Source organism: Cyanistes caeruleus, chromosome 10 (genome assembly GCF_971803275.1).
Source record: "Cyanistes caeruleus chromosome 10, bCyaCae1.hap1.1, whole genome shotgun sequence".
In the NCBI taxonomy this organism is placed as follows: domain Eukaryota; kingdom Metazoa; phylum Chordata; class Aves; order Passeriformes; family Paridae; genus Cyanistes; species Cyanistes caeruleus.
In genome coordinates, this window is record NC_141710.1 from 6,133,982 (window position 1) to 6,161,735 (window position 27,754).

At 40.3% G+C, this 27,754-nt stretch overlaps 1 protein-coding gene across 33 annotated transcripts in view; it reads left to right on the forward strand.

Annotated features, from left to right (window-relative positions):
• Window positions 1-27,754, forward strand: part of GIGYF2 (GRB10 interacting GYF protein 2) — a 73,018-nt gene that overhangs the window by 41,576 nt on the left and 3,688 nt on the right. For 4 of the 33 annotated variants that reach the window (XM_086844445.1, XM_086844447.1, XM_086844448.1 and 1 more), the window contains 21 exons: window positions 4,860-5,039; window positions 9,985-10,202; window positions 10,291-10,450; window positions 10,524-10,724; window positions 11,227-11,417; window positions 12,135-12,294; window positions 14,198-14,364; window positions 14,721-14,809; window positions 15,795-15,902; window positions 16,459-16,556; window positions 17,054-17,154; window positions 17,941-18,102; window positions 19,910-20,011; window positions 22,705-22,863; window positions 23,971-24,207; window positions 24,772-24,894; window positions 25,518-25,721; window positions 25,844-26,049; window positions 26,356-26,510; window positions 26,936-27,105; window positions 27,429-27,576. In XM_086844445.1, the coding sequence (XP_086700571.1) occupies window positions 4,860-5,039; window positions 9,985-10,202; window positions 10,291-10,450; window positions 10,524-10,724; window positions 11,227-11,417; window positions 12,135-12,294; window positions 14,198-14,364; window positions 14,721-14,809; window positions 15,795-15,902; window positions 16,459-16,556; window positions 17,054-17,154; window positions 17,941-18,102; window positions 19,910-20,011; window positions 22,705-22,863; window positions 23,971-24,207; window positions 24,772-24,894; window positions 25,518-25,721; window positions 25,844-26,049; window positions 26,356-26,510; window positions 26,936-27,105; window positions 27,429-27,576 (3,339 nt within the window). Of the gene's footprint in view, window positions 1-4,859; window positions 5,040-9,984; window positions 10,203-10,290; window positions 10,451-10,523; window positions 10,725-11,226; window positions 11,418-12,134; window positions 12,295-14,197; window positions 14,365-14,720; window positions 14,810-15,794; window positions 15,903-16,458; window positions 16,557-17,053; window positions 17,155-17,940; window positions 18,103-19,909; window positions 20,012-22,704; window positions 22,864-23,970; window positions 24,208-24,771; window positions 24,895-25,517; window positions 25,722-25,840; window positions 26,050-26,355; window positions 26,511-26,935; window positions 27,106-27,428; window positions 27,577-27,754 lie in introns of all 33 variants that reach the window. The other 29 variants (XM_086844466.1, XM_086844474.1, XM_086844467.1 and 26 more) reach the window with 16 other exon arrangements.

The following is a 27,754-nucleotide window of genomic DNA, read 5'->3' on the forward strand; positions in this document are numbered from 1 at the left end:
CAGTGTGTGCTTCCCTGCTGGACCAGCTCTGAGGACAGCTCTGGAACACAGTACTGGTTCCCTTTTTTTTAATTTTTTTTTTATCCCTTGGTGAGCTGCTGATGTGAGGGCTTTGACCAAACGTCAGATGTAAGAGGATCTGAGAAACAAAGGCTGTGGTTGTTTGCAGTAAAACTACTGAAGGCCTGCTGGGAAAATCATTAATGTAGACTTTCCTGCTTAGGAAACAAAATCCTCCCTATTTTTTCTTCTTTAACCTTCCCCCAACCCTAAATTGCAAAACATTAATTTTTTGCTTCATTAGTATGGAACGTTTTAATACATGTTCAGGCACGGCACTGAAAATTGATAGGCATATTGTGACTTTGAGAACCAGGGCAAGTAATGTAGTGCCAGGGGACTCCCACCAGTGTGACAAGGCTGTTAGGACAGTGTGACTTGCCCTTCACCCTTCCCTCCACTGCACGCAGCCTCACTTAAACCAAAATCCTACTTGTGACTCAAACAGTATTTCTTAGAAACCATCTTTTGAACTGTAGAAATAATATGCTATGTGCTCACTGGTGTTCTAACCTAATTCAGCTGAATGAATTGGAAATTTTATACAGTTGTAACCAGGTGAAATAAAGTACAGTGTGTGTTTTTCTGGTGTGTTATGGAATTGAACTCTTGAAAATTCCTTTGAATCTATTGACTCACACTGGTGACAGTAGATAATGGCCAATTTAGTAAAAAAATATGGAGTTATATTTGGTATATTTTTGAGACCTTTTGAAATTGATATCTTCTGCAGAGAGATTAAAAATTTGAAGCTAGAAATGGGATTCAGAACTTCTGATCTGTCACTGGGAGTCACTTCATGGTATTTGTATTCCTTTGGTGGTCCTGGCATGTCCAGTAGTGTTCTAATGAGAAGGTAGTCCTTCTCTAGAAGCATCATCTTAAGGGCATTTATTCTTCTGTGAAATAAACTAAAAAATTACACATTTAAGCAAAGTTATTTCAGATCCTTTAAAAACACTGCCTGCAAAGGTTTTTATCTTCCTCTTGAGGAATTGTACAGGAGGCAGCAGAGAGAACAAGTTAAAGTACTTAATAGCCTCTCCTGGTTCTTGCCCCTCTGTAAACAGCAGTGCTGTCAGTCATCGCTTTCCTGTTTATTCTCTCCAGACAGTGAGCATGGCGTAGGAAACGTGGGCTGACAGCCTGGAGAACAGAAGTTATTTGCCATTCTGTTAGTAAGTCCTCTTCATAAATGCGCTGCCATGGGGCCACATCCTCAAATCCAGTCTTGTTCTCCACAGTCAGTATTCCTTCAAATCAGTGTTGCACAGCTGTAGGCTTTTCTGGCTGGATACCACCCGACTCTCTGAAGTTTTCTGTAAACACCATTGCTGGCTTTGTGACAGGCCTGAACAGAGGTGCCCTTTTACTGCTCCTTCTCTTCAGGAAGTCCAGTCAATTAGTCCAAGGCAAAACCATAGATTGCATTTTAGTTTTTCATCCTTAAAACACTGCCAAGTCCTGACTCTGTGATCTAAGTCATTTCAGCTGAAACGATTGTTCTCAAATCTAGAAACAGTTTACAAAGAATATGTTGGGACTTTGGAATTTTCACATAATCTGTATGAATATTCCTGTATTAATTTTGTTATAGTCTTTTTGTCACTTGTGTAGCTTGATTTTTCTGGTCCTTTACCTGTGACTGGTTTGTGTTTGTAAAGAACTAGTTTCTTGGCTGGTCTGTCTAATCTTCAGGATCATCTAATGCCAGACCTGTTTGGACACATAACTTGTTCTTTGAGTGATGCTTGCTATGATGTCCTAGTACCACAGAAATCTGAAATATGTCATGAGACGCTGCATTTTTTTTCTCTTAATTCCACTGAATGCGGCATCAGAACAGTCTCTGATGTGACACACTGGAGTGCTGCTGTGTTTGGAAAGGTTTTGGAACCACAGGTGATCTCATATATATATATATATATATATTCTCACATGAATATAATACTGACTCCTTATATTTGATTTCTTTTTCATTTCTATATTTCTAATGCCATAGAATTTAAAATCAAAAGAGGGGTAGGATCCCACTTAAGTCTAATCTTGGCAAACAGTTTTTGACGTTTTATAATCTCTATAGAGAAATGTTTCGAGCCCCATTTTCTGCAAGTTCAGCATACAAAACCTGACTTTGATAGTTCAGTTCTTGGGAACAAAATCTGCTGTCCTAAGGAATAACAGAACCTGAGTTGCCTTGGTTTGCCTGTAACATGAGTAGATGTGTACTGGAGCTAAAACCTGGATATACAGTGGCAAAGCAGACTTCACAGTTTTCTTTAACTGACCTTTTTTCCTAAATGTTTTTGGAAGAGTGGAACAGAATCTGTGAGCTGAGAGCTTGTCTGTGTTGAAGAGCAGTCTCCAGAATCAACTGAACCTACAATAGACAGGAAGGACATCCCTTTTTTTTCATTAATTGGTAGAGTCTAAAATCTCTCACATTAATGTTACTGAATAAGTGTCAAGTAACAGCTGTGAGTTTTTATTAAAACAATAGATAAATCTGTAAAAATGTTACTTCCCATGTCTCAAAATAGTGATTTGAATAACTTCTTTTGGTAACTGTTTTAGTAATAGAAAATTTAATGTCTTGTGCTGCAAAATGAAAAAAATTGTATCTCTCTCTTCCTCTTTGTAGCATTTTAAAAATAAATTCAGAAAGAATAAGGCATTTGCCTTGTTGTCTGGGAATTAGGCTCCCCTGTGCTCTCTCCTGTGCACCTCTCTCTGTGTTTTACTTCCAGCTGACTCGGCTCTGTAGTTTGCTTTCTGCTTTTCTACTATGGGAAGCCCATCCAAGAAGCAATGATGAGAGGCTTCCCTGGACTTTTTTTACCATAGTCTGCATTATATTTTTAGATACCTAAAATTTTAAAATAAAAAAAAGAAAAAATTCCCAGACTTAGATTTTTGTCTGGCTTGTTATTTTCCTGTCTTTTCCATGAAGTGTGGGAAAACAGAATGTGTCTTGACCTTCATCTGCAGAGATTTATCCCCTCCAGATAAATGAAGTTGCCAGCATCACACTTACCAAATGAAGGGAGTTGAGGAGCCTCCAGTAATTTTATTTGGGATCTTACCAGAGACCCCCCCAAAATACAGTCTTCAGATTTTTATATTTTTTTGTTTGATTCTCAAAGCTCAGCAAATACAGAAGTGATCTTCAGCCAGATGTCCCCTTCAGTGAAGTAAAGGTGTAACTGGGTTATACTTGTGTTATAGATGACGTTGCCTGTTGGTGCTGGTGCTTAACTAAATTTAATTTAATTTAAATTAGGTACTGGACTTGAAATTAGCCAGCGTGCTTTAGCTCTTCATATAGGAACAATATGGGATAAACAATAGGGAAAGGTATTCCAAAAAAATTGGAGCTGGAGGAAGATAAAGGTGTTTTGAGATGGTGGGGAAGGGATGTCAGTTTTTCTCCAAGGTGCATGCAAAGCAGAGAGTCAGTGTGTGCTTCCTGTCTCCAGAGTGCAGTATTTCTAGCAGGAAGAATTTTCATGTTCTTAACAGAAACCTGATATGCCACAGAATTTCAGATCTTCTTTGTTTTCTCATCTTTTTCAATGACTGAAAAAATTGCCTGGTGCTAAGAAAGCATTCTCCTATGCTTCCTAAAGTAAATTCTTAAAAATGTCTCTTTCCACCCTAGGAGTGTTAGTACATGATCATGCTTTCTTTTGTTTGTCCTGTCTAAGAAAGCAGGCATGCTAAACAGACTTCACCAAATAACATCTTAAATTTTGGATTTTAGGACTCTTAAAAAGGAAGATTCAGTGTAGCTTTCTCTAGTAGTTGAAAACTTTTTTCTTTTTATAGATAACACCACAGTTTCAGGTTAACATTGGGTAATAGTACCAGTGGGGAAATGTGGTTCCTGTGAGAATTCTGGTGCTACACAGCTGAAGAAACTTACTTCAGTGATGGGTTATCTTGTCAGGGCAAGCCGGCAGTGAAACTATCTGTGTTAAGCCTTGGCATATTGCTGTATGATGTAGAAATCTTGGTGTATAATATGGAGTCTTTTCATAAACATAGATACATCATCCTTTTTTGAAAAGGTTGCCCTACCTAAGTACTTGAGGATTTTATGTTTTGTTTTAAATATAACATAATGTAAATTGGGAACTAAAAGGCTATCCTATCTCCTAAACTTCTAGTAGTCTTATCCTCCAGCTCAGTCATAATTGCTTCTAGCCCTTCGTACACTGACCTTGGCTCTCCAGAAGATGGATTCACAGTATAATGTTAACATTGCTAAGTTTTTTCTTTTTTATTCCTCAATCCTACCTTAAATTTCCAGTGTTTTTTAATAGTAAGACTGCTGTATGCTGGATTAAATAAATAGATCTCACCTATTTTTTTTATTACAGAAGTAGGAAATGTGTTTGGTTTATTGTAACGCTTGCACTATGCTCCCATTTAGCTTGAGACACTTCATGATAAAGCAGTTTATTCTTTTTCTCTGCACACTTTTGCCTTCTTTCTATTCGGTTTACCTAGATCTCTTAAACTGCCTTTTCCTCCTTTGTGTTTCCTATCCATGTTCGTATTGCTTGTATGCTTTGCTTCCTTCTGGTTTTGTTATTTTTTATCTTTCCATCCCAAGGTACATAGGGATCTGGATTTTTTAAATCCCTCATGTTTCCTTCCTGAATTTCCATTCCTCTCCTAGGTTCCTATAACCACTTCTGGTGCATTTTTGCCTCCTAGGGAGCAAGATTTCAACCTTTTTGTATTTCTGTGTTTCTGAAGACAGGACACATGTTCACTGGCCTGTGTTTTCTTTGCAGTGAGACCAAACTTTGAGGAAGGTGGGACAGTGACTGCGGGGAGGAAACACGAATTTATACGCTCTGAGAGCGAGAACTGGCGCATCTTCAGGGAGGAACAGAATGGGGAAGATGAGGATGGAGGCTGGCGACTGGCTGGGTCACGGAGGGATGGGGAGAGGTGGCGTCCTCACAGTCCAGGTGAGAGCAGAGCTGGGCAAACATGCAGCTGTGGTACAGAGAGAGGGCAGAGGTCATGAGGAGAGGGAGGTGCCACGTTCAGGGCAAAAATAGGTTCATGTAGTTTTGGTCATTAAATACTGTTCTGGCATGTGCAGGTCACAAAATGATTAGCATAAAATTGTGCCTTTTGTTTTCCTTTTAGCATCTTCAGTACCCTTACATGTTTAAGGGAACAATGCTTTTCAGGTGTGCACTTGTAGGTATTGTGCTCTAGATGTCTATGTACTTGGTAAAATAAGGGGTTTTTAATAGTACTGTTTCTTTGTGGCTATGACAGTGAGGGGATAGAAATCACCCACATTAGACAGCATACTTAAGGCTGCAGAGTGACACTGACATTAAACCATTCTGGTCATTGACCTCTTCCTGGTTTTCCAGATGTGTTGGCAATGCCATGAAGCATCCTTGGAAAATCTCAAAATATGTTGCTCTACACGTTTTGTAGTTAGTTACAGGATATCTTGTCTCAGTAAATTTTAGGCATGTGTTTGGTTTCACTCTCCCCTTCCTGGGCCTGACAGGACAAGTCTGTTCACTTGCTTTCCAGCATTGCATTGCTGGAATTGCAGGAGAAATACAAAACAGAGCTTGGTAGTTTAGTAGAAGGACTGAAACATATTACTTTTTTTTTTTCCCCCTTCTCTTTGGAAAAGCTTCCTGTCATACGTAGTGTGGGATCGTGGGTTTGGCTATCTTTTGGCTACAGAAGGCTTCTGGAGTACTAGGAGAGGATTAGGTTCTTCTACTATTACATCGTCACAGAATAATAAAATTGTTAAGTTTGGAAAAAAGCTTAAAGGTGGTTGAGTCCAACCATTGACCCACTAAGTCATATCCTCAAGTGCCACATTGACATGGCTTTTAAATCTCTCCAGGGATGGGGCCTCCACCAATTTTCTGGGCATCTGTACTAATCCTTGACATCCCTTTCAGTGAAGAAATTGCTATTAATGCCCAATCTAAACCTTCTTTCTGGTAGTTCGAGAAGGTGATATAAGGTCCCCTGGCTTGAGCCTCCTTTGCTCCACGCTAAACTTGATAGAAAAGCAAAGAGAGCACAGGACATTGTTGAGGCTGAGATGGACAACTTATTCTCTTCAATAAAAAAAAAAGTCCCAGTTGCTCTTTTAATGGCTCTGTTGCCCTTTTCAACATCCCAGACTTTCAGTGTGGTTATTGTTGTGAGCAGCCATCACCTCTGTTCTGAGCCTTCTTCACAGCTGTGTATAACTCTGCTCTCAAACAGCTGTTCTATTGTACTAAAATTCAGCAGCAAGCCCAAGGCTTGATTTATCATCAGATGTTTTCTATTTTAGAGCAAGGCAAAAAGGCAAATTTTGAAGAATATAATTTTCTTTTCCCCAGTGTTTGGTCACAGTTGTTGATCAGACACTGCTGCTTTGTTATCTAGTTGAGATGACATCAGGCCAGCTACCTCATGATGCAGCATGATACTCAGGAGTGGAGTGTTCTGTGACTACCAGCCTGCATGCTTTAGCTTAAAAGGGAGCATAGACCTCAAAGTTCAGAGGTTCATTCAGGTCTTGAACTTTTTTGGATGCTCTGAGGAAGGTTTTGAAAATTCATCTCATTTCTGTCATGGAAAATATTACTGCTTATTTGAATTTTCAGTGTAGTAGAAATTAACTGAACTTCCCTTACGAGTTAGTTTTAGCATGTATTGTTGAAAGCCTGTTGAAAGATTTACGTGACTCTGCAGAAAAGTTGCTAATTTTGAGATGGCCTGAGATTACAGCTGTGTTGTCCTAGTTTCAGCTTTCATCAGAGCCTGTATTTGAATTCTTCTCTCAGTAGTAGCCACAGAACGATCAAAATGGTTTAAATCACATTTTTGCTGTAAACAATGAGTTTAACCCAAATTGGCATGGCTTAAACTACTTCTTTGTACTTATTCTGATGTTAGGTAATAGTATAGTCATATATCCTGCTAAAAATAGAGAAATGTCTTCAGATGACTGTAGTCATTTGTTTAGTTGGTTCTTCCTGTGGCTTGGCTCTGTGTACTCCCTGCTAGGATCCTTACACTGGCTTTAATATCTACTAGAAGAGTGTGATCACAGATTTAGATTCACTGGCTGCTTTGATGTTCTGGTGCTTTTTCCTTTTAATTCTTAACCATGTTTTAGAATGTCTAAACCACCCCTCTTTTTGTTGTTCCAGTTCTTGCATTCATACCAGCAATTGCCCTTTTAAATTTGTCAGAAACATAAAACTGTTTTGGTCTCAAAATAACTATAGACTGATCTATACATGTTCATGGCTTTGGTTACCAAGTCAGCCTTAAGAAATAGGAATAAGTTTTTCTTGCCTAGAATTTTTGATATGATTTTGTGTCTTTTCTTAAATAGCTCTTCAAATTGGTCATTTTCCTGAAAAGCATTTGAGAGAGGTATTAGGCTGTACTCTTGTGTAAAGATTCTTTAGTTGCTTCTTCATTTGAAAGGCTTTTCAAATTTAGCTTGATTCGCTCCACTTTCAGAATCAGGTGCTACTATTCAACTCAAGTTGAATTTTTGGGCATTGTTCCCTGCATTTCTTAAATGCTGTGAAGCAACTAAAGTACATGGGAGAATCTTGTTCCAAAATTGAGCAAAGAACTAGGTTTATATATAATATATGCCCGAAAAAGTGTACTATTCTTTTAAGTGTTCAGTTTAGTATTTAGTATTGTTTTAGTAGATATTGAAAATTTCACTGCTGAGTTAGAGAATATAACTTTTAAGAGAGAAATAGCTATTAGTAAGTCTAATGTGTTCTTGGATTTCTTGAAGCAGCCAGTAGTCCTTTTGCCTACAATGTCACTATAAATTGCAAGGGATAAATTAAACTTAAGATTGTCTCTACATTTGACACACTGAACATGTAACTACTTCCTAGTGATAGTATAGGGCTGAACTCAAAGCTGTGTTTGTGTCTTAACTGTTGTTTAAAAAACATCAGGTAAGAATCCGGGTTTATCTCTACTTTCGGCTTGCTTTAAAAGGTTGGCAGCCTGACATTTCAGACCTGAATTATGGCCTACATTCTAACTGGGCTTTTACAAGCACCAAGCACATTTTGTTACTAAGAAACAAGGGTGTGAGTCTGCTGTTCCTATGTCTTTTTGCCTCTCCACATAGCTCTGAAAATGTGGGAGCTGTAAAAGGTGGTGTGACAAAATCTCTGCAAGCAGACTAAATGGTTCTTAATTTGAACTTTGAAGATACCTGGGCTTAAAAAAATGCTTAGAATTCACCTTCGAAAACCACATTTCTGCGTCTCACGATGATGAGCTCGTGCCTGGTATTGGCTTGTGAACTGTGGAAAAAGAGAGGCTCCTCTCAGTGCAGGGTCTCTAGATGGCCCATTTAAGGCTGTGTAGGAAGTTCTTAATACTCAGTTTTCCTATTACACACAAAAGAGAGCTGAAGAAGAGATGGCTCAGCCTGTTGTTAGCACTAGGGTAGCAAACAGGCAGAGCTGTTAATCCATACACTATGGCATTGCCAGGTTCAGGCCACAGCTCTGTCCCCCTGCTGGGAGCCCTGACATGGGCATTGATGCTTGTAGTGAGGGGCAGTCTGTTCAATCAGAAATTGCTGTCTGGTTGTCAACTACCTTGCACACATAAATTTCTTTCCTTAGTAGCATTAAAAAGATTGCCTCAGAATATTGATTTGATGGTTTCATACTGCTTTCTTTGTGAGGCATAACTAGAAGCATAGGTTAAGTTATCCAGTGGAATTATTTGCAAATAAGCACGTATGGAATAGTGAAGGCCTTGTAAAAGTCTAACATTTGTGTTTTCTTGGTAAAATCTAAGATTGAAGGTCATAAAGTTTCTGGAACAAGTTTGTTTTACATTTCCTGTATTTGTGAGACAAACATGGATTTTTTGCATGGGTAATATTAATAGTTAAAATATTAAGGTCTGTGTGGAAACATTCTTCATGCATGAAACAGGAACACATTTCTCCCCTTTACTGTGGAGGATTTTTAATTCTTTTTGGTAGACATTTGGTACTGTGAGGCTGCGCTGATTCTGGCGCACAGATTCTTGGAGCAAAAAAAAGAATTTACTTTATTTTTTTTTAATCCAGTAAAGAGCAGCCACCATGAAAAGCACTAAGGTGCCTTTGCTTTGCACCTTTGTGATAAAGACGGCTTGTATTGCGTGGAGAGCTCTGTACAGTCCTTTCACTCCCAATTTGTTTTCCTTAGCAGCCAGTTCTTTACAGCTTGAATAACATTATTGCACTCGGAGCATTTGAAGCTTGGGTGAATGAAGGTGTCTTTTGAATATGAAGTTTATACATGAATTGGGAAAGTTCTCCCACTTCTTACCTTTCCAAGTTTTGGTATTCCACGGCTAAAAAAAAAAAACTTTCAGGAAACTGACCAGTTCTTTCAAAGGTATTTGAACAGCTGTCACTCCGTTTTTTGTGTATATGCATAAAAGCATATCTGAGGGCAAGAGGCAAAATCAGGGGTGTTCTGTTTAAGATGTGACTTCTTCAGAGTTCCTGAAGGAAAATACAAAATCTTACACTTGTAAAGGTGACAAAAAAGACTTAATTCAGTGATGTCTAGTAAGTTCAATTGGCAACTAGTGTTGCTTGTCCTATTTTGGTGCCTGTTCTAGATTTTGTAGCTGAGGTTTTTTAGCCTTATGTGGTTTTTAATGTTTATTCCAGAATTTTTAATGAGGATATACAGTGGACAATATTTGAAAGTCTTCTGCTTATTGGCAAGATGATCCATTTCTTTGCCTTGTCCTTGAAGTTGCCTGTTCATAGGTGGGCTGTACCATGTAGGGGCTTTCTGAATTGCTGTCAGTGTCCCTCCCCCCGTTGCACGAGCACTGCCCCAGGACCGTGTGGTAAAGCTCCTTTCCCTGCCTTAGACGGCCCTCATTCCGCAGGCTGGCGGGAGCACATGGAGCGACGGCGGAGATTCGAGTTTGATTTCCGGGACCGAGATGACGAGCGGGGCTATCGCCGCGTGCGCTGCGGCAGTGGCAGCATGGACGACGACAGGGACAGTCTCCCTGAGTGGTGCTTGGAGGATGCAGAGGAAGAAATGGGCACGTTTGACTCCTCTGGAGCATTTCTCTCTTTAAAGGTGAAAAGCTGCTTTGGGCCCTTGGGTCACTTGGCGCAAATGTCCCGTGATGTCAGGTGGGTTATGGATGGTTGTGTTGACTTTGCAGAAAGTGCAGAAGGAGCCAATACCAGAGGAACAGGAGATGGACTTCCGGCCTGTGGAGGAAGGGGAAGAAAGGTCTGATTCTGAAGGGAGCCACAATGAAGAAGCCAAAGATCATGAAAAGACCAAGAAAGAGGGGGAGAAAACAGAAAGAGTAGTGGCAGGTAAGGGGGACTTCTGCAGCTGTCAGTGTAGATTTCCTGTAATTCAGTTACTTAGAACTGTGCCCTGTTACAGAAGCAGTGGAAGAAGCAGCTCAGGCATCATCTCCAGCTGCCAGGTCGGACACCCCACCAAAGTCCCAGCCTCCAGACCCACTGCAGACAAACCTATTTGAAAGGAAGGAAGAGACTGTGCCAGAAAGAACAGAAAAAACAGAAGATAAAGAGAGTCGAGTGGAGAATACATTGTCAGCCAAAATGCCCAACAGAGGGGAAGGTAATAAACCTGACAGATAAATTTAGTAAGTTTCCATTACTCACTGTGAGTAATCCTAGACCCTTAAAAGAGGCAAGGACTGGATTATGGTGATGGAAAGCCGGAATTCACCAACTGGTCTATAAATACAGGATTTGTTGGATATGCCATCTCAAATGCTTTCAGTGCATTGGTACTCCACACTGAAATGCGGTCCAGAGAAACATGAGCTAGTTGTGGATGTGCCTCACTGTGGTGCAGCAGAATAGTCTGGAGAAATGTGTGTGGCCAGGAAATGGGATATGCTCAAATGTGCCGAGTTCTGCATTGATAGAACTAATTGTTTGTTCCTTGAAGTTAGGTTGAGTGCCTATGCTGTAAGCAGTACATACAGTAGTAAGATCTGATAACACTAGTGTTTTGGTGCTAAATTTGAGTAGTTGAATATTCTCTGCATTAAGTTCTTAAAAGCAATTGTCATTTATGTTTAAGGTAATGAACTAACTTTAACATTTTTCTTTAGATTTGGCTTCTCTTGCTCAACCTTTGCCACAGATTTCTGCAGACACAGCTGCTTCTGCTCATCTTCCTCCTCCTGTTTCCAATTCAAATCCTGCTCTGCGGCCAGTTCAAACACCTGTTACAGCTGCTCCAGGCATGGGCAACATTCCCACTGACCCAGATGATGAAGAGGGCCTCAAACACCTAGAGCAGGTAGAATTTTTCTAATTCCTTTGTTGTTGACAATCATGAGACTGGAGGAATGTGGAATGCAAAAAACATTTGAAGCCCATAAAATCAGAAATGCAGCTGAAACTTTACACTCCACAGTGTGTACTGAAAGCTGCTTCTCTGTGTTTTTTTTGTTTTGGTTTTTGGGTTTTTTTTTGGCAAATAATGCAGTCTTTTGTATTTTTATGGATCAGGATACCATACCCTGTGTTAAAGAGCTAGAGACTGTAATGCTTATGATCACTGTCAAGGAGCCTTATTATCATTTGCTTTGAGAAATTATATATGTCTGTTAAGACCCACACACAAATAAACCATCAAACAAGCAAAAACCCAACCAAAAATCCTGTAAGTGAATTACAGCACTGTGTTGATGAAACTAGTGACTGCTGAAGTGTAGAGCCTTCTTTGTGCTCATGCTCCCATGCCTGTTTCATTTTTCACTGTGGTGCTGCATGGACATCCTTAGCAAGTTGCTCTAAAGCTTTTGCAAGCAGGTGAACTGTGCTTGTTCAGGATTCTGCCTGATGAGTGTGGTGGACAGAGCTCCAGATTTGTGTAGCAGTCACTCCTGTCCTGGGACTGCTTGTCGTTCCTGGAGCACTGGGTAGCACAACATGGTTGTATTTGGTACGGTCATTTTCAAATCTAAGCTCCCATTTAACTCATATTTCTTGCTGGTTTTGATGTCTCCTGCAGCAAGCAGAAAAAATGGTGGCATATCTGCAGGACAGTGCCCTTGATGATGAAAGACTAGCAGCAAAAATCCAAGAGCACAGAGCAAAGGGTTCCTCTATGCCCCTGTTCCATGAAGCCATGCAGAAGTGGTACTACAAAGATCCACAAGGAGAAATTCAGGGTAGGTCTGTGCCATTTACACTTCCTCTTTTGTTTCACAGAATTGTTAAAGAGCTCTTCACAGAATTACCACCAACAGATTCTGGTGCCTATTTTTACAAAAGCAGTACAGGGAATTTACCATTTTAGAATTAAGTTCTGAAAATATCTTCAACCCATCACTGCCCCCATGAGCTCAGCAGGCCAAATGTCCAGAACTGTGCTTTATATCGTGGCTGAAGTTTGCCATTACTTCATGTTTCTGTAAATTAGGTTAGACTAAAACCTATTTCACATGCCAGTAGTTACTCAGATTTCCAGATAACAGTGAAAACAGATGAGGAATGTGACCACTCAAGTAGCTTGTTGTAAAGAATATACAAAAAAACCTTGAAATCAGATTTCTAGACTCAGCCTGAAGACATGGAATAGTCAGGGAGGGTGGTTTGTTTAGAATTGAGGGCGAAGAGGAATCAAGTTTCCACCAGCCCATGCTTGTGCAAAATCTCAATTTAAATTGTGCTTGCAGCCACTGTGTTGTTAGTTCATATAATATATAGGAACTGCTCCCTGCTTTCAATTTTTGCTTAAGATTTTTTTTTTTATTTTTATTAAATATGGAGCAGGCCTTTCATATAGATACTTGAATCTTTGCTTTCAGAAGGTACTTTTCTTTTGAAAGTCTCAGGGTTCTGTTTTAGCAGCTGCTTATCTGCTTCCCAAAAGTGCAGTTAAACAGTGAATTCCTTTCTTGCTGTACTTCACACTGTGTAGTGTGAATCATTTCTCAGCTGTGAACTCCAGATAGGATTGGTAGGGGTGTTATTTGTGGGATCTGTGTAAATCTCTTGTCTGCAGGTATTACACATCTTTAGGATTTTCTTCTCATCCCTTTAAGTTTAGAGAATGTTAAACCACAAAGTGTTTTCATTTGTTTAGTGTATGTCAATCATTGCTTGGTGTTATTGCTGAGTGATAATCTAAATATTTTTGTTGTTGGATTAAGTACTTCAATGTGACATCAAAAAGTAAACACTTCCACATTTTTATTTTTTTCTTGGGCCTTTTGTGGTTTCATATCCCCTAGGAGGAATTGCCTTCTAGAGATGCTCCTTACAGAGAAGGCAAGGGTTACAGAATGTTCCTGCTCTTCAGAAGCTGTTTTGTGAAACTGACTTCTGTGGTCCTTACTTGGTTAAATAATATTTTTATACTGGTTTTGTATGTATTTGAATATGCAAAATTGCTAATGGGGCCCTCCTCTGAAGGGAATGACTGAAATCTTTCTCAGAAAAGAGGAAGAGAAGGAAAAGGGTAGATTTTTACAAAGGAAAGAAACTGGATCCTCAGTATCTTAAAAAATACAGTTGTTCACTAGAGGTGGATCTATTTATCTGCTGAGTTCCAGAAGCAAAACTTCTGTAAAACATGAGAGTTCCTCTGGTTTGAAGGCAAGAGTTGAAGCAGAAGATTGCAGAAGATTGTTTAATTATCTGTGCAGTGCTTGTGGAAAAGCAGCACTTGTGGTTTGAGCACTGTCAGCCAGCAGGTACTGCTGAGCTCCAGAGTGGAAGCTGCTGCTGCTGTGAGCCTGAAGCAGTAAGCACTGCCGGAGGATAGCAGGGGTGCTAGCCCCACACCACTGTGGCTGCTTGGCATTCACCCCAGAGCTGATCTGTCTCCCTCTAAGGCAGGGTGAAAGCCATCATGCACTTTTCCTGAGACTGTGGGGCAGTGCTGTAGCCCCTGTGGAGATGTGCATGGACTCCAGCCTTGGATGAGTAGTGTCCTCACGAGTGGGTGAGGCAGACAAGAATGCCTGTTGCTGGGCACTGTATGACCTTAGCCAGTTCCTTGTTTCCAACATGCTGAACCTGGCCTTGCTTCTCCTTCCCCACAACGTGTGTTGGTTAATGTGATTTCAGGTCCGTTCAGTAATCAGGAGATGGCAGAGTGGTTCCAGGCTGGATATTTTACGATGTCCCTGTTGGTGAAGAGAGCCTGTGACGAGACTTTCCAGCCACTTGGAGACATCATGAAAATGTGGGGCAGGGTTCCCTTCACTCCAGGCCCAGCACCACTTCCGCATCTGGTAATTATGTGATAGTTACAATATTCAAACAGTTCTCTAACAAGCGGGAATTGAGTTTTTTAGGTGTCACCTACTCTGTCTTGGAATTGCAGGTGCTCCAAGTGCCAAAGTTGAACTTGGTGTTAGATTACTTTTGCAAGAGTAGAAAGGACATGTAATTTAAAAATGCTTGGTGTGGCTGGGAGGCTAGGCCCTCTGATACGTGTATTTCACAGGCTTTGTAAATCTGATCTTGGTATTTTTCTGGTTTTTGAATTTTTTCTGGTAAAAATACAACTTTTACATCACTTGTATTTGCTATCTACTACTTTTAGTATATATGTTATTGAAAAAGATTGTTTTATCCCTAAACACAGGGTGAGCTGGACCAAGAGCGACTGACTAGACAGCAAGAGTTGGCTCTGATCCAAATACAGCACCTGCAGTATCAGCATCTTTTAATACAGTAAGACTTCCTGTGATCTTCCAGTGGCTGTGTTCTGCTCTGCATTTTTAGTCATCTGGCTTCAACTGCTTGTCATTATTTTCTTGGGCAATGGGGCTGGGAGAGCTTCACCTCCAACAGCAGTAGCTGCTTCCACAAACACCAGAGATGTTGACAGTCTACAGGATTTGGGAAGTGTGTCTGCCCCAGGCTCTCTTTTCATAGTCCTTCCCAGTGTCACACATAGCTAGTTTGGTGAGACTTGCTTTATAGGTAGCTGTCATGGTCAGACTGAATTCCAGATGTCCTAGTAATGACCTTCAGTTGTTTTGATGTCAGGAGAAAGCTACACATCTTTGGAATTGGAGATGGAGAAAGTGGAACTTACATTTGGTATGCTGCTCAGCTTTTTGAAGATCAGTGGAAGGTCCTGCTGGGCAAAGCAGTTTGTCATCCATTTTGCCAAAGCTCTCAGTTGTTCAGTTATGGCCAGTTCCTGACAGCTTTTTTGCTGCAGCTCAAAGGAAAGAACACTGTCAGATAGATTGCTTTTTCAGGGAATCCTGAAAGCGTGTGTCATAATTATGGTTTTTCAATACTGATTGTCAGCTTATGACTGAATAAGGCAAGAGTCTGCTCCTGTACTAGGCAATGCCTTGACCTACTGGGGAAGAGACTGATTGTAGGTGGGCAGTGATCAAAGCCAGATTAATTTGAGCTAACAGAATTTACAGAATTTAGGCAAAGTAGTGTTGCTTAGAAGAGAAACATGGGGCAGTAATAGCCAGTTGACATAGCTGAGGGTGAAGAGAAGTCTGGTTCTGGTCATGTGAGCCAACTGGCTGTATTCTTGTATTTTGATTCTTGCCAAGCTCCTGTTCTGTGGTTTCTTCTAGTATTTAGCATGCACATTATATAGGTCAGTGGGCATTAGTCCCAGAGCATGCATCTCTCTGCAAATTGGGCATAAATGAACAAATACCATTTGTCTGCTTCTCTTTTGAAGACAACAGTATGCACAGATGCTGGCTCAGCAGCAGAAGGCAGCCCTCTCATCCCAGCAGCAGCAGCAGCTCGCTATTCTCCTTCAACAGTTCCAGGCCCTGAAGATGAGGTGAGCTAGCCCAAACTTGAACTGAATTCTGTTCTTCCTGCACTCTAGTTTGTATATAACAAAAATTTAATCTTGTTAGCTGTCTGTCCTAGTTAAGTTTGCTCATATTTTATGATTATATATGTTAAAGATGCTAATAAGGATATGAGTATGTTTCAGAATAATAGGAAACAGTTTCAGGATATGGAGTACTTCTTTATATATGTAATCTTTGCCTCAGAGAGTGTTTATGGAAATGAGGAGTTGAAATTAACCTGTCTGACAGATAGATTGTGCTGGTCACCAAGGAGCTTTGCCGGTTCTGCAGTACTGGATGCTTGTTCCTCAAACTGGCCTCTAAGCAACTAATACAAAACTGTAGCTTAGCCCTTAACTTAACAGCAGGGGTGAGATCAGCAAGAACTCTGCAAGCAACTACTGTTGTCCGCATCATATTTTTGTTTTAAATAGAGGTGTGGAAGGAAAGCAGTATGTTACAAGTTACTGAATCTCATGCGTGTTCAGAGCACTCCTCTCCCTGGAAGTGGCGTGTTGACTCTTCCTGTTGGTATTACAGAATATCTGAACAGAACATGATGCCACCTGTTACAAGGTCTGTGTCAGTGCCGGACACTGGCTCAATATGGGAACTTCAGTCAGCTTCACAGCCTACAGGTAAGGTGCTTAGCCTGGGTCAGGTCTCTTGGGAAAAGTCCATGCATTAAGAATCAGCATCTTTGAGATGATCCTTCCCTTTTTGACGTAAAGTGAAATTATTTCTGCATCATGATGTGTAACTGGATCAGCCTGCTTTGCCTTGAAGTAGAAGTTCCATTTGAGGGCGGTGAAGAGTATGGTAATTTTTTGCTATGGTTATGGGCAGTCTAGATCTGAAGGGATTGTTTTATTTAAGGACATTCTGCTCTGATGGGAGGAGCTGGAATAGCTGGTTCTTCTGTGGAATTTCATAGGAAATCCATCCTTCCTTCAGTCATGGACAGGCCTTGTTCTCCAGGAAGATAAGATGGCCCTCTACTGACTAAGGCAAAAGTCTTAATGTGATTTTAGTTCCTAAAACATAGTAACAGCATATACAAGATTGTCCCCTTTCAGTTATGTTTTGTTCGTGTGCTTATTTTTGCTTGTCAATGTTTGTTTTCTTCACTATCTAGTCTGGGAAGGAAGCAGTGTCTGGGATCTGCCCATTGATACTGCAGCTCAGGGACCAGCTCTAGAACAACTTCAGCAGCTCGAGAAGGCCAAGGCTGCAAAGGTCAGAAACTGTTTTGTACTCTAAGAAGTTGGGATTGCTCTTCTTCAATGTAATTGTGGTTCTTGAGCCAGTGGAAGATGGAGCTCTTCAATGGATGGTTTTGACTAGATTTTCATGGAAAACACCATGAAAAGATTAGGGTTTATAAAAACAAGTTATGAAATCCTTGTGGACAGCTGTTTGGAAATTATCACTGTGGAGGTACTACTGACCTCTGAAATAGTGGTTGTGTTCTACATTTGCAATTAAAACCTCTTCACTAGCCACCTCTGTTTTAAACTGAAATCATGAGCTGTCAGGCCAAACCCTGAGTTGAGACCAGGTAGCTGTACTCCTAATCCTTGTGATTTTCACCAGAACTGGCTTGGGGAATCATAAGAGTCCTGTTTCCATGGTTATTCTACATGTACTGTAGTATTTAATTATTTTTGTGAGTTTGAACCTGTATGACTTTATCTGTTTCCTGAAAATTACTATTTTATGATGACTGCAAAGCAACTCACTACTTGCTTCCAAAGTCAAAGGGTATTTTGAGGAGCTGATGTAGAAAGACTGACTAGAGAACTGGTGTTTGTTACAAACAAAACTTACCCAAAATTGTTTTAGACTGTTTCAGGAATCTGACCTCAGTAGGCAGCCAGCTGATAGGCAAAATTGAAATTAAGGGAGAGCATCTGTCAGAGGCTTCATCTATTAAGCTGTTACTATAATATCAGCAGAGTTGCCCTAAGAAATGGTGTAGGAATACGTTACCTGCATCTGAGTATAGTTTTATGTGAATTGTAGCTAGAGCAAGAGAGGAGAGAAGTGGAAATGAGGGCCAAACGAGAGGAAGAGGAGAGGAAAAGGCAGGAGGAGCTTCGGAGGCAACAAGAAGAGCTACTTAGGAGGCAGCAGGAAGATGAGAGGAAACGACGGGAAGAAGAAGAACTGGCCCGCAGGAAGCAAGTGAGTTTTCCCCAATGTAGTTAATCTGTAATTAATTATAATATTTTATAAAACTCACTTTAAGAATCCTGTGGGGTCTAAATAATCTTTGGTAGGTGTGTATGAAGACAGTTTTAATATTTTTCATGTGAGTATATTAAATTATGATTCTTCCGTTCTTGATTTTTTTTTTTAAGAGCCCAAACTGCAAGCTGAGAAATGGGCTTTGATGCTTCACTTTAAGATAGGTTTCTGTTTGTGAGCACAGGGCCTTTATTCCATGTGGAATATTCCCTCTCAACTTTTTAATGTCAATGTAAGACTTTAGTTAGTTGCCCAGTTAGAGCATGTTTTGATCTTTATTTCCCATTTATGCAGTCAAGTGTTTTATGAGGATATGTTCTGGAGTAGATGGAGCTTGAGCAGCTGTTTGATATGAATAAGAGGTAGAGGGCTATAGTGGACAAAAAGTGATGTGACATTCAGCTTATTTTTCCCTTTTTTTTTAACTTAGTAAATTATTTTTTTGAGTAAATTATTATCTGGGTAGGAGAGTCTGTCAGCTTTTTTACTTGAGTTGATACTTGGGAAAGGAAGGGATGTAGTTTGATCAAGCATGTCTTAAAAAGAATTATGTGGTCAGTGTTGCAGTAGGGGAATGAATATAGGAATTGTAGTATGTTCTTAATCATCCAAGACTACAAAATAGAGGCATTATTGTTGGGCATTTTTAGCACGTACTTCGGAATTCTATATGGAAGAAAATGTAGTTGTTCCTTAAGTGTTGCAGGAGGGAGAGACAGTGAAAGTTAAAGTTTTCATTCTGCATGTAAAGGATAAGGGCAAGCACAAGGCTGAACTTACTCACTAAGGAGTTAGTCAGTAAATGTCCTGAAAAGTACCACATGAATAACAGGAAAAAGTACTAAATAAATCTGTCCTTTATAGTATTTCTTACGAGCTTAGGTAGGCAGTTGTAAAGCGTGTTCCTGCTGTAAGGATCAGATACTTCTGAAGAAGCCTCTAGAATCTCTGGTTTTGTTTGGAAGTTCATTGTAGATCTCTGTTCACTCAGGGTTTGGGTTTTGTCACAGAAGGTCTATTTTAATTGGTACAATATGATATGTAGATAATTTCATGGTATCTTTTGGAATCAAATCTGCTAATAAATGGCTCCTTGCTTTAGTGTATCTACTTTGCAGGAAGTCATTATGCTGTACAGAAAAGCATCCTCCACCTGAGGTCAAACTAACATTGAAGCAATATTATACTCAAAAGTTTTAACTTTTGAGATAGATTGCTTTAGATCTGGTTCAATAACAAGAACACATTTTTCAGCTGGTAACTCAATTTGTGTCATCTGTGCTGGCTTCAAGTAGACTTGGGTTGTTTCTTTTCACTAACAGTTTTGCCTCTGTGTGTAACAATGTCTGTTAAATTCCAAAGTTTTGTTGTCCACTTGGGATTTGTACAGTTAACAGTCTGACTCTCCCGTTCTGAGATGCCATGGGAAATAACTATTTACACGAAGGAAGCAGAACGGGCTTGAAAAGCAGTAACAGCAAGTATTTTAGTTCATTACCAATGCAATAATTGCCACAATGCTTAATTCTGAGCAGTACTGTCTTGAAAAGGTAACAAAGAGTTTAAGCACTTCTCTGGAAAGAGAAAATAACATTGTATTCTGTATTAAAAAAAAGAAACTGGTCAATATTTGAATCTGAATTCTGTACTGAAAGGCATTGTAGAATCAGGGATGAACTGATTTATTAGCATGGATTTATGCAGAGGAGATGATGCTTAACAAATTTGATTAACTTCTTTTGAGGAGATGACAGTGAGAGCTGAGAGGGGTGAAGCAGTAGACTTAATCTGCCTGGACTTCAGGAAGGCTTTTGATGTAATACTGCATAAAAGACTAGTATATAAGGTTAGTAAATATGCTGTTGATGGTGAATTCTAAATAAAAAAAATAACTAATAGAAATTCAATTCTGTAGGATGAAATGTCATACCAAATGTTGAATTCAGTTCTGTTCACAGTTTTCATCGATTACTTCGCACTCTAGAATTGCAAACAGTAATGCCCAGCTTGTGTAGCTCCTCCTGTATTTTGTTTTTGTCTCTGGCCTGGTATCTTCTATTTTGTAATAATTGATTGCTTTCAGGAACAAAATTTGAGGTTTAATAACCAGCTAATAATTGTTTTCTCTGAATCATGTCTTTAGTTCTCCCTATAAAATACCTGTTTCAAAGAGGAGAGCAAAAAGATTTGTGAGCCCTGGTAACATAGAATAGCAGAACTGCAGGTGTCATCAACTACAAAAAATTCTCTATTTAAAAATCCAGAGTCTATTGAACTGGGGATTGCTGCTTAAGGATTTTTTTGTAATATTACAGATACTTTAAAAGATTTGAAATAAGCTGTCTGTACAGCAAGATGCATATGTTTGAAAACAATTACTAAGAAGGATGCTAAAGAGCACTGAGAATGTCTTGGAACAGGAATCTACGAACATGGGATCACTAAGAGCCAGAGGATTGATTGTTTCCCATACCAGTCAGTGGCAGAAAGCTGGAGAGCTTTGAATTTTGGTCACATGCTCAAACAAAAACTTCAGATAATAAGATACAGAAGTAAATATTAAGACAACATTTTTATATCTGTGAAGAGTCAGCAAAAAGGTTGTCTTGCCCAGCTTTTCATATTTTACAGGGTTTTTTTTTTCCGTTGTGTCAGTAGAAAAACACTGTTCATCTAGTTCTGTAGGGGAGAGAAGTTTTTTACTGATGTTATTCAACAGTGTTTCTGCTGGCATACCTGAGCAAAGAGATCTGTACAGCTTTTTTAATGGCAATTCTAGCCTCGTTTCCCAAGGGGAAAGTAGTGCTCATCTCTCCCAGGTACTGCATTCTGTGTCAGTGAGAGCTTCCAGCCTGGCTGGCACTGAGGACTCCTGAGCTGAGACCCTGCTCTGTGGTCTCCAGGCAAACAGAAATGACTGGCACCTCCAGCCTACTCAGCAGCCTTTTCAATAAAAGATACAGCATGCAGAAATTTTTCAGCACTTGTATTGGGGACACTTGATTATTATGACTTGACTACATGTGTCCAATTAATACAGTTAAAGGCCCAAATTTCAAAAATGGCTCATGTGGTGTGTGTTGCACTTGAAGATGATGTGATTAATGAGAAATGAATCACAGGCTATTGTTCTATGTCCAGCTACTGGAAAAGCACACTTACTGCACTTACATCCAGCACCAAACCACTTGAGATATTCAGCAATATGAATGAATTGTTGGCTTGCAGCTAGCAGCTGTTCAGTACCATGGAATTGCTTAGAAAAGATGTTCTGTCTGACAGTTTTGTTTCAGGCATCTGAAATTCACTGTCAGAGAAAAACCCAGGGAACTGTAGTGTAGTTTATCTTTACTGTGTGTACATGAAGCTTTGGTGCCAGATTGAATAAAAGGGTCTTAGTTTTCAGAATTAACTTCCTTGATTTACCAGAGTTTACATCCATGCTGCACAATTAATCACTGATCATCCTATGAATATTTCTTATAAAAAAATGGTGATTGCTATAGTGGGCATTTAAAAAAAAAACAAAATTAAAAAAGCTTAAAAAGGTTCTGGTCCAAAAATGGAGATCTTCAGGTTGAGCTGGTAGGGTAAGTCAGACAACAGAAGGGGTGAAAAGTAGGGTAGCCTTAACTCAGTTGCTGGATATCAGAGGTCAGAAAAGGCTGCAAAAACTAAGGCTTTTTTATGCAAGGGAAAGTCAGAACTGGTGGAAGAGGTCCCCAGGTGGGATCCCATTTGACAATATACAGGAATCTGCTTGTCCCTATTCCTCAAAAAAACCCAAGTAGCAGATTGGAAAAATGTTTATGTTGATAGGAAAGGGTGCTAATGTTTAATTTTTGAGTTAAGTAAATTATTTTAGTACTTAGAAAACAAAATATAATTTGTTGGAAGCTATTTAAATAATTTAGGGAAAACCCAAAATCAAAGCCCTTAAGAGGCCTCTTGTTACCCATAATATATAAATAGTTAAGGGAGAGCCCAGTCAAAGGCCTTGAGACCTCAAAAGTAGCTGTTCTTGAGTGCACTGGGCTGTGTCAGCTTCTTTCTGGTGTCTGGAGATATGGTTTGAGTTTTGTAGTGCTCATGAAAGTCAGTGTTCAGAAACTCCTGTAAGTAGGAAAATCTTCTAACTTAGAGCTGACAGCTGCCCCCCCCCTCCCAAAGGAGTTAATGATACCCACACATTAAAATATTTATTGATCTAATGTCCAGCTTCTAGTGCTGCATAGTGAAAAGAGGAGTCTCACCTTTTGTTGTCATTCTCAACACCATTCTTCTTAGAATCAAAGACAGGCGATTATGTCTTCTGTTTTCCATTAAAATAATTCATGTAGGAGATGCACATTACATCAGAAATACTTGTTGACATGTAGGTTTGTCGTGCTTAATGCAATGTTTCAGTAGAGCTTAGTTTGGAGCTAGGGAGCTTTTCTTGAGGCTACTCATTTGGCCAGACAATGCTGTAATCTGTGTTCTGATGTGGTTTCTTGATAAAATGGCATTTATAGACTAACATTTTATTCCCAACTCCAGGAGGAGGCCCTGAGGCGACAACGAGAGCAGGAAATTGCACTAAGGCGGCAGCGGGAGGAAGAGGAGAGGCAACAACAGGAGGAAGCACTTAGGAGATTGGAGGAGAGAAGAAGAGAGGAGGAGGAAAGACGTCAGCGAGAGGAGTTAATTCGTAAACAGGTGAAAAATGGATGGCAAAAGGGACCTCTTCTGTTTAATGATGGAGGCTGCCACAACAAACAGGCAGCAGTACTTGAGAGACCATCAGTTTTGGTCAAAGAAAGCAGAGCTTGCAGACAGTATCAAGTTGAGTGTAAAAAGGTTGTTTACCTGTATCCTGACTTCAGACAAAACAGTCAAATTCCAATATGCCCTTAGGTAAAGAGATTTGGGTGGGGGTGAGTGTTCTCCCTTCACATTTAGCCTTAGGAATGGCTTTGCAGCACAGTATTTGTACTCGTTTTGAGGCAGAGTACAGTATCAGATTAAGTTTGTTTTGAATTAGCACCCTCTGGGCCTTTTCTTTATCTTCAGTGTCATCTGAGATGATTAATTTTGGTGGTCTTCCTGTGCAATGCCAAGTCTGTATCTACTACCAGAATTTCAACTTTCTTTCTTTCTTACTAACAGGATTTTTTTCTCCTTGGGGTCAGCATTAGAAGTCCCTATTGGGAAACTTGAACTTCCAGTCCCCTAATTGATACTCTCACAGTCCCTTGGTCAAGCTAATCTTGAAATGTGATTGGCTTCACATTAACTTCCAGGTCCATTTCAGAATTCCCAGTTAGTGTTTTAAAATGCCTTTTCAGGGTCCTCCTGTGTAAGATGTCCATCACCATTTCTGTCGTTTGTTAGCAGAAATGTCTTTTCTGGAACTCTAATATTGAGTAATAACAGTAAACTCTCCATCTTTGTCACCTGTCTCTTTTTTCCTGTTATTTTTGCCAAGTTTTATTCCACTGAAAGTGTACTGTAAGTAGTATAAGCAAGCAGAAGCTCAGACTGAAAGGTGTGTATCTAATAAAAGGAAAGTAGTAAGAAATTAGCTGGTGTGAATTACAGAGATGTCATTCTCATGCAAGTTCTTTGGAGCAATGGGAAACATGTATTTTTAGGGAATATAGACCATATTACTTTATTACTGAGAAATGTAAAGGTAAATAAACAACACAGATTACAGATAACATGGTCCCTGTCTGTTCTGTCAGAATATCAGTGCCACAGAGTTGAGTATTTTAAATTCTGCGAAGTCTCCTTAGATTTTATTCCTTTCTGTGTCCCGGGAAGGAAGAGGAGGCCGCCAAATGGGCGCGTGAAGAGGAGGAAGCTCAGCGGCGGCTGGAGGAGAGCCGGCTGCGCATGGAGGAGGAGGCGGCCCGGCAGCGGCTGGAGGAGGAGGAGCGGAAGCGCAAGGAGCTGGAACTCCAGCGCCAGAAGGAGATCATGAGGCAGAGGCAGCAGCAGCAGGAGGCTTTACGGCGGCTGCAGCAGCAGCAGCAACAGCAGCAACTTGCACAAATGAAGGTAACCTGTCCCTGCAGCTTAACTTCCTTTCAGCTCAGCATGGAAAGTTAAAGCCACAGCTGCATTCAGGGTGGCCTGTAGTAGCTTGGGCAGAGCAGGGATAGATGAGCTGTCTGGAGAGGAAGATGGTAAAGAGTTGATATGAGAAAAAGGAGAAAGAGAAGTTACAGATTAAAACCCCAAAATGTTCTGTCAGTAGATGCACACTGGGAAGGCATCACACATGGGCACAGCTGGCTTTTTGCCACAATGAGCAAGGGCCTATGCAAAGTTTCTAAAGTCTTCGAAATCTAAATGAATTGCTTTTTTTCTGGTAATGATGTTACATTATTCTTGATACACTCTGTCAAAGACTGATGTGTCATAAGGCAATTCAAAGAATGTACCATTTATATTTTCTGCATTTTCATACATTCTTATTATACCATTTTGTACTTTCTAGGGTTTTGTTAAACTTTAAAGGTGTCCTTTCTTTTCCCCTGGGTTTATAGTTTCTTCCTGATTATACTCCAGCAGTATTCTCTAAAATGTTTTGTAATCCTGATGATGTCTGTTTTGGCTCAGCTCCCTTCATCTTCAACGTGGGGTCAGCAATCAAATTCAGGAGCTTGTCAATCCCAGACCACACTGTCATTGGCCGAAATCCAAAAGTTAGAAGAAGAACGAGAACGGCAGCTCCGAGAAGAGGTAAACACTGACAGCAGCGGAGTGCAACTTGTTAGAGGGGACTCAGCTGTGGGACTGCTTAGCTGTCACTTCAGTTATTAGAAGGAATGGTGAGGATGAGGAATGTTTTTTTGAAATAGCATAACTCAAAATCCTGTTCTTCAGGCATAGGTTCAGTAAGCACTTATGTGAAAGTTTTCATGGCTTCTTAGTACAAGAATCTGAAAGGGAAAACTGCAGCCTTTTAACCCTGGGAGTGTAATATATTCACAAAAGAGTGCAATTATTTCACATCTAAATTCTAACATGTGTGAAGATATTCATGAGACCAGGGCACTTAAAGGGAGAGTGGATTGAGGAGGGGAACAAGAGGTGGTAGGAGAGAAGGTGTTCTTCCAAGAAGCTGACTGCAGTCATCATTTGATAAATTTGGTCTGTCCCAGGCTAATAAACAATTTGTATTCACTGTTTAACTCATGTCTCCCTTTTTGGAGGAACTGTAATGGCCCAGGACAGTAATAGGTCAGCCGGACTTCTCTAGAAGAAAGTGGATTCTGTTTAAAACCAGTTTCCAAATTAGTCTTTTGAATAAAGTAATGATCATCTGAAAGTATTTACAAGCACTTTTGTCTTGAATGCAACAGCAAAGGCGCCAGCAGCGTGAACTAATGAAGGCCCTCCAGCAACAGCAGCAGCAACAGCAGCAGAAATTGTCAGGCTGGGGTAATGTCACCAAACCAACAGGCACCACCAAGTCCCTGCTGGAGATACAGCAGGAAGAGGCAAGGCAGATGCAGAAACAGCAGCAACAGCAGCACCAGCAGCCAAACAGAGTCAGAAATACCACGGTACGATTATTTATCTAATCAGTACATGGAGGAAAGCAGCCATGCCAGTTCCCTCTCTCTGTTCATGTCTTTTCTGTGGGGTCTGTGCTAATAACCAGTATCTCTTTGTTATTTCTCAGCAGCACTCTAACCTGCACACCAGCATTGGGAATTCAGTGTGGGGCTCTCTAAACACTAATCCCAGCAACCAGTGGGCATCTGACCTGGTCAGTAGCATCTGGAGTAATGCCGATACCAAAAACTCAAACATGGGTTTCTGGGATGATGCAGTGAAGGAAGTGGGACCTCGTAACTCGACCAATAAAAATAAAAGCAATGCCAGCCTCAGGTAGGAACTGGGGAAGGAGCTTTTGCAAGCAAAGACTGCCACTCCTGGCACGATCACTTGGCACTTAGAACATGTTCACGTGTTTTCCTTTTGTTTTTTCTTTGTGTCATTCAGGATCTGTTTTGACAACAAAAATAGCTAATAGGTGACCATTCACAGTTCATTTTGTCACCTGGTTAGAAAATCATTTTGTTCTGAAAAAGTGTTTGCATCTTGTAAAATAGTCTTACAGTGTTGCACTGTGTACTGTACTGTGGGTAAGCCTGGTAACTGATAATCTAATTCTATGTATTTTCTTTACCTCAGTAAATCTGTAGGTATTACAAGTAGACAAAACAAGAAGGTAGAAGAAGAGGAGAAGCTGTTGAAATTGTTCCAGGGGGTTAATAAAGCCCAGGATGGATTCACTCAGTGGTGTGAACAGATGCTTCATGCACTCAACACAGCCAACAACTTAGATGGTAAGAGATGGAAAGGAATGGGGGGAACAGTATCTATTCTGTTTCCTGACCAGAGTAGTTCTGAGGGGTTTTAATGACATCAAACCAATGTTTCCAATGCACTTAGCAAAAGAACATCATTAAATAGCAGCCAGAAGAACTGACTGCGTTTTAGGTTTTCATTGTCCGAACTAAAGCAAATCAGTGGGATTTGAAAAAGTTCTGGAGTCTGTCAGCCAGAGCCCTCCTGAGGATTTCTGGTAATCATGGAAGCATTATTAGGCAGATAGATGAGGATCTAGTTTCATTCTGCATTGCATGATGGGGCTTTATTGCAGAGAACTAGACCAGCAAATATTTGACACAGAAATCTGACATTGATGTTAACTGTATGTGTGTGTTTGCTGTCAACATGCACTCGCTCATGGTCTGCCTTCTTCTTGCAGTTCCCACATTTGTTTCTTTCCTGAAGGAAGTGGAGTCTCCCTATGAGGTCCATGACTACATCCGAGCCTACCTTGGAGATACTCCTGAGGCCAAGGAGTTTGCCAAGCAGTTCCTCGAGCGCCGTGCCAAACAGAAAGCCAGTCAGCAGCGGCAACAGCAGCAACAGCAGGTAAAGGTGCCTCTGCTCTTCCTGGGGACTGTGAGGCTGGGGGCTCAGCACCCCTGCTGGATTCATCAGCATCCTGGCCAATGCAGACAATAAAACAGCTTTCCAGTTTTTACCACAGGATCAAGATTCCTTTGTAACTCAACAGTTCAGGCCAACTGTAGGTCAAAGAGTGTTTTTGCATGGGGATCTGGGAAATGCTGTGGGAAGATGAGGTGGATGCGTCATGTGGATATAGGAAGAGTTTTGGGCTCTCTGAAGATTTTGTGTATAAATAAGCCAGACTTCACTGTGCTCTGTAATCTTGTCCTTAATTTGTTCTCTAGGATTCAGTGTGGGGGATGAACCACAGTTCGCTACATTCAGTCTTTCAGACCAATCAGAGCAACAACCAGCAGTCCAACTTTGAGGCTGTGCAGAGCGGGAAGAAAAAGAAGAAACAGAAAATGGTTCGAGCAGATCCCAGCTTGTTAGGTCCGTTTCAGTTTTTAAAAATTGATGTTTAATTGGGCAGTGGTGCTTTGCTTTGGGGAATTTAGAAGATTCTTATTGACCTTTAATGGTAATACTGAATTTGAGTAGAAAAGTTGGAATGTCTTTAGAATATTTTTAGTAGTATTATTTATTTAATGATTTGAAAAATTCTGTACTT